The 9,290-nt window shown below is 50.4% G+C and overlaps 1 protein-coding gene across 2 annotated transcripts; it reads left to right on the top strand.

The window, feature by feature from the left end:
* The first annotated feature begins 127 nt into the window (after positions 1-127).
* On the top strand, positions 128-9,230 carry LOC127595869 (PHD finger protein 20-like). Of its 2 annotated transcripts, none has more exons than XM_052057791.1 (17): positions 128-290; positions 1,697-1,776; positions 1,871-2,045; positions 2,919-3,003; positions 3,268-3,341; positions 3,415-3,712; positions 3,933-3,992; positions 4,959-5,166; positions 5,272-5,372; positions 6,079-6,189; positions 6,277-6,345; positions 6,420-6,562; positions 6,642-6,741; positions 6,826-7,021; positions 7,122-7,326; positions 7,854-8,058; positions 8,183-9,230. In XM_052057791.1, the coding sequence occupies exons 2-17, from the start codon at positions 1,697-1,699 to the stop codon at positions 8,329-8,331; spliced, it is 2,259 nt and encodes a 752-aa protein (XP_051913751.1). In that variant the 5' UTR covers positions 128-290; the 3' UTR covers positions 8,332-9,230. The 2 variants fall into 2 exon arrangements, with proteins under 2 accessions (XP_051913751.1, XP_051913750.1); XM_052057790.1 differs by having other exon boundaries at positions 6,274-6,345.
* The last annotated feature ends 60 nt before the right edge of the window (positions 9,231-9,290 follow it).

Genomic DNA, 9,290 nt, shown 5'->3' with positions numbered 1-9,290 from the left:
TCTGTCCATGACGATTTGCGATACGACTGTTTTGAGTTGCGAGGGGGGGGGGGGGGTCAGGAAACGCATTAAATGCAAGCCAAGGCACCACTGCAATAATGATAAATACGCGACAACCACACAAAGTATTGCTTGTGAAAATGTGACCGAATGGCACCACCTACCGATCATAGTCCGTCTCGCCCGTCCACCAATTCCCCATTGAAGCGGAATGCGCATGCGCCACAGTGCCAGCTCGATGTGACGTCACTCGTGAGTGCATTCACTGACTGCGCTGCTAAACGCGAGAGGTAAACAAGCTTTTCGCTGCATCCTTTCAACTTCCAAGGGACCAGTTATCGATGAGTCAAATTAAATAGGGCGGGTAGTTGCTGAAGCTGTGCGTCGCGCCGAACGTCATGATACGTGTCGTTAAAATGACACTTCACGCTCTGCTCGTACTCCTTCGTATGTGGGACTAGCCGTTAGCCACTAGCTCATCTAGTTCTGATCATTGGGAGGAACACGCCAACTCATCGTTTTTACTGTCCAAAAACAGATAAACAACTCAAAGTGCGCGGCCTTCATTTGTACCCGTTGTGCGCAGAAGACCGCTGCGTCATTTGTGAGAGTTTTGAGTTTTATTGCCTTAGTCGCTTTCTCATTTGGAGAGATTATCCACATAGCAAAGAGCAGTTATAAAGGGCGGGCCTTCGCGCTGCCTCGACAGCACCGACGACCAATGAAAAGTCAGAAATTCCGACCTTTCAATGTTTTTAACCAATGGGATGTTGTCACACGGGAAGAGTAGAAACAGATCTGTCAAAAAACGTTGACCAGGTGTCGAACGACATCGAAAAGTTCTTTTGGTGTAAATGAAAAAAAAAATCGCTGTCAAATGTGTATGATGAGTTTTCATTGAAGGGTGCCGCGTATTTATGATCTGTAATCTGGCAAAGTGACATCAAAACATCATACAAACACTTTGACTCGGTAATATTCCTCTTGTCTCATTGTAATTAAATGTTATCATACATGCATTGTTTTAGAGCTAGGGCAGCACAGCGAAAGAGTTGTTTTCACTTTTTGATTCACTTTCTCTTATTTGGCTATAAGAACCCTGACAATGACCGACGACCAGCCTGTTGCCTGTGTGTACGTGCCCTGACATTGAAAAAAGGGCCTCAAGTTGGGGGAACAAAGTGCAACTTATCCATTCTTCTCAAACTTTATTAATACATATTTATGAGTAAAAGTTCAAAACATTAATGGTTCTACAGATGGCGAAAGTGACCGAATATCCTTTCCTTCCCCTTTGTGTCACCCCGAATGATGTTTCTCCGAAAGCTGTCATAAGCCTGAGATATGGAAGTCCATAAGTGAAGAAGAAATAAATTACCCCGGGCCGCGATGTGACAAAAAAGTGGGGGCTGCATTAACCTTAAACTTCAATGTCAAATAGCGTGCCGCAGAGTATTCTGTTTGAGACGCCTGCTCTTAGTTGAAACTTAATGGATCATCAAACATTTTAGAAGTAAAATCAAAGAAAACAACACCAAAGTTGAAAAATAATTTTGTCTCTCTCTCTCTTTCTTTCTTTCACTTGGTCTCTCGCTGACATCTTATTTGAACAAGAGATGATAATGAACAGACCAAAAGGGGATAGATAAATTGAAGACTTTTTTTTAAAAATGTATCTGTACCTTGTTTTATACAGATGAAGACTCCCCCAGATAGGACAGGCATCAAGTTTGAAGTGGGCGCTCAACTGCAGGCAAGAGACCGCCACAAAAACTGGTAGGCGCTACTCATAGCGGCATGTTAACCATGTTATATGCACCAAATGTTATTCTTTTTCTGTTTTTGTTTTTTTTTGTGGGGGGGGTATCAGGTACTCGGCCACCATTGACAAGGTCGACTACGACAAAGAGCGTGTCCTCATCCACTACCGCCGCTGGAGCCGCCGCCACGACGAATGGTTCCATTGGAACTCGCCGTACCTGCGGCCACTGGAGCGACTCACTTTGAGGGGAAGGCGGGGCCTCAATCCGACAAGCGTGTCAACGGTAGGACGCACAGACACGTATAGTGATAATAATAATAATAATGATAATAGCGGCGGCCCGGTAGTCCAGTGGTTAGCACGTCGGCTTCACAGTGCAGAGGTACTGGGTTCGATTCCAGCTCCGGCCTCCCTGTGTGGAGTTTGCATGTTCTCCCCGGGCCTGTGTGGCTTTTCTCCGGGTCCTCCGGTTCCCTCCCACATTCCAAAAATATGCGTGGCAGGCTGATTGAACACTCCCGCCTACTGCCCGGAGACGGCTGGGATGGGCTCCAGCACCTCCCGCGACCCTCGTGAGGATCAAGCGGTATGGAAGATGAATGAATGAATGAATGAATGATAATAGCTTAGATTGATAGAGATCAACGGTGCCTCCTAAAATGACTTCATCCAATATCAAAACTTTATTCTCTTCCTAGTCTAACTTTAATCTCATAGGGGAAAAAAAAGAAGAAAATGACAACTGTAAGACCGTGAAGTAGTCCTCTTTATTTTATTTTTTACAATTATTCCATAAACAATACAATGTTGTATTGAACGAAACCAAAAAATGAAAACTTTTTCAGGCCCAAGCATTGAAAAAAATTTTTTTTAGGAATACTCCACAGAACGTTTCGTCGCCGTGGGTTTTGTCATGAAGAAAATATGACAAGCTCCACTAAAAAGAATCCGCGGAACAGCGCAGCCCTGAAAGATGAACAGTGCCATGGCGATGGTTCACTGTCATTTAAAAACACTTTGGACCACGTGACACACAAAATCTATCAATTCTTACCCGTGACTGCTCCTCCTCCCCGCACTGGGCTTTCTAGCCGGGGGGGGGGTAAGAACACCCCCCGCTTGTCATTCATATTTCCTTCCCATCTCTTTCTCTCAGTCGTTTGTTTCCGGCACCAAGGTTCTGGCCTGTTGGACCGACTGTCGTTTCTACCCGGCCAAAATCCTGCACGTCAACGATGACGGTGAGGTTGCACTTACATCATTCCTTCCGCCGAGGATCTTCCGTTGCTCTCAGAATGGAATCAGCCTATCGTTTTGTTTTAAAGTCAATGAAAAGCGTTGCAGAAGGAGGGAGATGTTAAAGAAAGACACTTCACGCTTTCAAATCATAATTCCGCGTTTCCCCTCGCGCGGGCTATCGATTTGACTTCCCCTTTGATGTAACTTGTCACGAAAACCCCAAAACAGTTCTGAGACACGTTTCCTCGTGTGTTTTTGTGTGTCAGAGTCCTACACGGTCCGCTTTTATGACGGCGTGGTTCGGACGGTGAAGCCCCCGAAGGTCAAAGCCTTACAAAAAGTAAGGAACGCGACAAACTGACACCCCCCCCCCCCCCCCCGACGACTTTGTAAAGGTACGTGCGCTGTTGCAGAAGTCAAAATGTGACAAGTCAGCCGTGGGGAGTGAGGGACTGGAAGAAGGAGAGAGCGAGCCCGAATGTGGCGAAGAAGAAGTCGGCGGGGAGGAGGAAGAGGAGGAGGAGGAGAAGGAGGAAGGCCAGAGGGGGCCGCAACCGTCCTCATCATCACCGTCGTCGCCATCGCTCCCTCCGCCAGCGGCCGAGAGTCTTCCCCTCCCTCCGGGCGGGAAGAGTGAGACTCACGAGCGGCCAATCGCGAGCGAGCTCGGCCAACCTGCCGCCGTTTCCGAGCCCGCCCGCGTCGACAAAGGTAAACGCCATCATGAAATTAAAATCAGGAAGTGATCGATACGGGAAATTGCCTGATGAAAATTGCCAAATAAAGACGGCACGTCAGCGAGGATCCGCTTTGAACTACGGAAGCTGCCCCCCCCCCAAAAAAAAAATTGTTGCTTTTGAACGCAATTGACGAGTCCTGAAAATGAGCTCTCGGCTTGACTCCGCCTCTTTGTGTGTCTCACCCGGAGCAGACGTGCTGTTGGAGCGCCAGGCCCACCTCCCCACCACTCACAAATTCAGCAGAGAACCACGTAAGTCACCAAAATGTCACTTTCAAATCGCAACAAACTATAGAGATGTACAAGATATTTCTTTTGATTGATCAGTCGTGTTAAAGACAAAGTCAAGTCCAACGTCCTCTTGACAAAAACGGGTTCTACGCACCCCGAGTAGTCTAAACGTTGCGTTTTGATCAATATTGCATATGTGGAATATAAATCGAGCAGAAACACAACCCCCCCCCCTCCGATTTATCTCGGGGGTCGGCCATTTTGCCGCTTACCGTCAACTGAAAATGACATTGCAGCGGCTAAGATCTCAGGTAACGACCGTCAACGGCTCACCACTTTTCACCCGACTCAAAACTGAACCGTAACAGAAAAAGGGCAAAAAGTTGCTTTCGTTGTTTCATCAGAAATATGATCAGGGACACATAAAGGCCATCTTCTCTAAATCGAAACGAGTTCACTACCGAGTAACTTGTGATTCACGTTTTCTTAATATCGGAATAAAAGATAAGATAAGATATCCTTTATTCGTCCCACACTGGGGAAATTTACAGCCTCCAGCAGCAAGAATGTAGGTAGAAAGAAGAAAGAGTTAAAAAAAAAAGTAAAAAAGCAAGTAAAAAAAGTGCAATGTGAATATTCAGATGGCGCTAACAAGTGTTGTGGCTCGCAATGCCGAAATCGCTCCCAAATGAAATTTTTGATCATTTCAAGACATGAAGGCAATTTTATTCCGGTTCTTTACGGTCATGTGACCGTTTGGGCCGTTTCGATTGGTGAATAGAGTCAAAAGTTGCCATCGGTTACGCGGACTCGGTGAAACGCAGTCGAGGAGTCTCTCTGACGACTGAAAACAAATAAAAAAATAAACGGCGCAATGTAAAAGTGGCAAGCGCCACGGATTGAAGTTTGTTCCCAACACAAAACATTCGAGTTCAAGTGAAAACGATGATCGAAAACTCGTCCGCCGCCGCCCGTCTCGTGCGTCAGTCTACAGGGTGATCAAGAACCAGCCCCCCCCCATCCTCTCCATCGAGCTGGACCACAACCCCTTCAAGTGTCCGTCGGCGGGCTGCGCCAAGTCCTTCCGCAAGGCCAGTTTGCTGCACTACCACATCAAGTACTACCACGCGGAGCAGCAGATTTCGGCGGCGGAGCAACCGGGCGCTCCGGCGGCGGCGGCGGCGGACATGCCGAGGTCAGCTTCTTGCCGTCAACGCGTCGCGTCACGCTGGGCTCCTGAGTGATTCCGAACGCAGCCGGTTGCCGGTTGAACGCTTGACGTGACTTGACTGTGTCGTAGGAGGAAGCGCTCGACGTCGGAGCGCGGCCACTTTGGCTACGACGTGGCGAGCGGCGCCTGTCAGCGTGACGACGGAGAGCCCCCCGGGACTACGCTAACAGGTCGGCTGACGCCGTCGCTTTGTCTTCTCATCATGTTCCGTCGAAAGTCTTCTCCTTTCTTCTTTCTACATACATTCTTGTTGCTGGAGGCTGTAAATTTCCCCAGTGTGGGACGAAGAAAGGAGATCTTATCTTATCTTATCTTATCTTCATGATAATCCTCGAGGAGGCGCCCAATCACGTTGCGTCGCTTTCTCCCCGTTTCCACCTTTCTGTCGCTGAGGAACAATCATAGGAACGGAATCACGTGCGGTAAATATTCGGCTGATTTCAAACGGAAGAGCTGCTTTAGATTGGGCTGACGACCCCCCCACCCCCCCACCCACAGCGCGACCCCGTTCAGGATAAGCGCTCTTTAAAATCGACGCATGGACCAATGAAGCCCCGAATAGCAGCATCATTATTTTCCGCTCGAGAAATATTTGTGCAAATTGAGATCGATCGGTTGCTGTTAAGCGCCCCCACACCCATCTTTTTTTTTGTTTTACACCCCAAATGTAACATATTGACATCCGACGCGACACGTTTGAGGTGCGCCTCCGTCACGAGTCTCGCCGGCGTTGACGGGCTTCATGCCGCGGGCTGTTTTTCAATCGAAATTTGGCTGAGCAAAACTGGCACTTGCCACTTCTGCCCCTTCACGCAAAAAAAAAAAATTTTCACTCGAAGGACAGAATGTTAATTCGGCCTCTTTGTCTGCCGGCAGAGGTCAAGCGGGACAAGAGTCATCAAGACAAGAAAGAGAGAAAAAACTTTCTGAGGGTCAAACTGAAGAAGAAGAAGAAAAAGAAGAAAAAGAAAAAGATCAGCCAATCAGGTAAAAGCTAAAAAAAAACAAAAAAAAACACGAAGAAAAAGATTTTTTTTTTTTTGGTTTGTTTTGATTTTTTTTTGGTCTCAGAAGTTTGCAGTAGCGACAACGACGACTTGGCCGCGTTCAAATTTGGCGAGGAGCACCCCGGCGCGCACGCACGTAAGCACACACACGAGTGAGCGTGCGGCAGCGCCGGACGACGTTTGACGCCGCCCCCGTCCCGCTTTGGTCAGTGGACGACGGCAGCGACTGGTCGACGCTGACGGCGGAGAGCGGCGAGGACGCGCCCTCCTGGTCGCCGGCGGCGGGAGCGGACGACAGCGAGGTGGTGAGGTGCGTGTGCGAAGTGGACGAGGAGAACGACTTTATGATCCAGGTGGGCCTCGCGCCGTGGGGGGGGGGGGGGGGGGGGGATTCCTTTGGAGGCATCTCGCAACAAACTTTGTGGTCCGCAGTGCGAGTCCTGTTTGCGTTGGCAGCACGGCACCTGCATGGGCTTGTACGAGGACAACGTGCCGCGCAACTACGTCTGCTACTACTGCAGACACTGTACAGGTAGGCCGCCAATCGTGGGGGGGGGGGGGGGGGGTCGCCTGCTTTTGACAGCCGCGCTGTGCTTCTCTGACGCGGTGTGTCCAGGTCGCAGGCGGGCTCGGCGCCACCCGTCCGAGCCCGACCTGCTGACGTCGGGACGCATGTTCGGTCTGTCGTTTGTGCGGGACAACTACTCGGAGAGCAACGCCTCCAAGATCACGCAGACCAGCGGCCTCCTGGCGCACACGCACACACTCCAGCAGGTCCTCAGCGGCCTGCAGCTGAAGATCGGACTCTTGAGGTGAGTCCTCGGCGGCGCTTGTCGTCGACTGACCCCAAATCGCTTGAAACTTGCGCCGCGCCTGGCATCGCATGCGACGACCTCCCACTTGTCTCGGCAGAACGCCCTCGCACCCCGACTTGCAGCTGTGGCGATTGCCGTGGGCGCCGGAGGAGGGGCACCAGCCTCCGCTGGAGCCCCCCGTCAGTTATGTCAGCAGCGAGCACTGCTACCAGAAGCCGGGTTTGTCGTGGGAAAAAGCCAGGCCCAGGCACGCCCCCCCCACCCCCGCCGCCCCCAAGCGAGACGCGCTCCAAGAAGATGAGGTGAGACGATGAAACGGTCGATTCATTCGTTTTCGATTGCCGTTAGCAAGCTTTGCAAGAACGATTGAGGAAACTTTCAAAATAACATCTTGGTAGAAATGTGGGGGGGGGGGGGTGTGCACGCTGGGAGATTCGGGTTGATCACAGGTCAGAGTGCGCCGTAAAAGGGAGCTTGACGCGCGAGCCTCGCTCATGATTTGGCTGCTGTTGCCGTGGCAACGTGAGACACGTCGGTGATGACCTATTTTTACTCGCGAGTGAGATGCGGCGAGGAACTTTGTCCCGGGCGAGTCCATCGCTCCGTTTCATCAAGTACCGTTTATTCATCGGCAGAAAATCATCGGGGGGGGGTTTGGGGGGGGTATATTCAAATTCTTGCTAAGAAACAGACAATGTGAACAGAATAATTTTCACATTGCAAAGAAACGGAAGAGCCCCGATTGAAGGTGATTGATTTTCAAATTAGCAAACGTGATTGCCGAGCACGCCGCTCGTGTCGTTTCTTTTTTCTTTCCGGGGAAATAAAGCGGGAAGACTTGGCATTCGACGCCGGTGAGTGGCAAGGCGGCGCCAAAAGCACCAAGCGCACCTGCGCAAACGGAGACGAAGGCCACGCGCGCGCTCACCCGCCCGCTTCGGTGACCCAATGCCAGCTGAACCTGCTGGAGCACGTGGAGCGTCTGCACCGGCAGATCAGCGCCAGGATGGACATCATCGAGAAGGATCTGGACGGTCAGACATCTGTACCCCAACACGAATCTAGCGTGTCGATGTAACGCGCACACACACACAGCAGGAAGTCGCTAAGCCGCTTTTATTTGATTTTTTTTTTGTTGTTGTTGTCCTTCTTTCTCAGTTCTGGAGTCGTGGTTGGATCATTCGGGTGAGCTGGAGCCTCCGGAGCCCTTGTCCCGCCTCCCGCAGCTCAAACAGCGCATCAGGCGCCTGCTGCACGACCTGTCGGTGGTCCGCCGGCTCTCCGCGCGCCACTGGCACTCCAGCTAACGCCGTTGAACACTTTGGACAAATGGCACATTGGCGCCGCTTGTTTGAGATGGACCCCCCTAACCCCCCCCCCCCTGCCCCAAATGCGCCCGACGCAAGAGACGTTCCTCATCCTGCGGCAGCAACTTCTCCGTTTACATGGCATCAACACGCACACACGTTAGCATGCGGCACTTGTTTTAACGGCGTTCCGAGACGACGACGTATATTCTTATTCTATTTAATTTGCTGAAACGTCGAGAATGGCGGCCCGAAAAAAAAACAACACAAAAGCATCTGTTGTTCCTGATCCTGAATAGACAGCGAGTTGCTTTGGTTTTTCTTTTTACGATGAACAATACTCATGTAGTCAAACCTAAAGCTGCCTAATGTGCGTGCGCCTTTACATACAAGCCACTCGGATGAAAGTATGCGGATACGCAGCTCCCGGCTCTCATCTGCCGGGCCACTACTGAGCTCTTGTTACCGTGACGACCGGCGGGCTGGATCTTCAGTCGTCTTTTTTTCCCCGCCTACCTCGGCAGAAAATGTTCGTGGAGTCCGCCGCTTGAGATTCCTCGCAAAAGCACAGCCCCAAGTGTGAGGAAACAAGCGGGCATTCGAAACACTTTTTTTTTTGGTACGCTAAAAACAAACGGATGCAGCAATCAAGTAAGAAGGTTCTCACTTGAAGCGAGCACCCATGCAGATTCCGTTTGTATTATTCGTCACTGGTTATGCGGCATTTCATCACCTAGCCATCAAATGACACTTTTCAGTCAATCATTCCCAGGAGGAGAATTTGCTCACCGACTGGTCACGTCGTCCTGCGCGCACAATGCAAGCGATGACAAACCGAACCGCGTGAAGTTTTTGTTTTATTTTGATGGTGCGCAACTCTAAGATGTCGCCGAAACGCTCACGTTTTGTCAGAGACTTTTATTTTTTGTTTTATTAGCTCTATTAGCAAATAGAGAGAA

Source organism: Hippocampus zosterae, chromosome 2 (assembly GCF_025434085.1).
Source record: "Hippocampus zosterae strain Florida chromosome 2, ASM2543408v3, whole genome shotgun sequence".
NCBI classification, from domain to species: domain Eukaryota; kingdom Metazoa; phylum Chordata; class Actinopteri; order Syngnathiformes; family Syngnathidae; genus Hippocampus; species Hippocampus zosterae.
This window is presented reverse-complemented; position numbering and strand designations above follow the sequence as displayed.

Bases quoted from the DNA above. Each gene is read 5' to 3' on its own strand.
- LOC127595869 (XM_052057790.1), top strand. From the start codon at position 1,697: ATGAAGACTCCCCCAGATAGGACAGGCATCAAGTTTGAAGTGGGCGCT. The intron at 5,167-5,271 runs GTCAGCTTCTTG...ACTGTGTCGTAG, and splicing joins GCGGCGGCGGACATGCCGAG to GAGGAAGCGCTCGACGTCGG. The intron at 5,373-6,078 runs GTCGGCTGACGC...GTCTGCCGGCAG, and splicing joins CCCCGGGACTACGCTAACAG to AGGTCAAGCGGGACAAGAGT.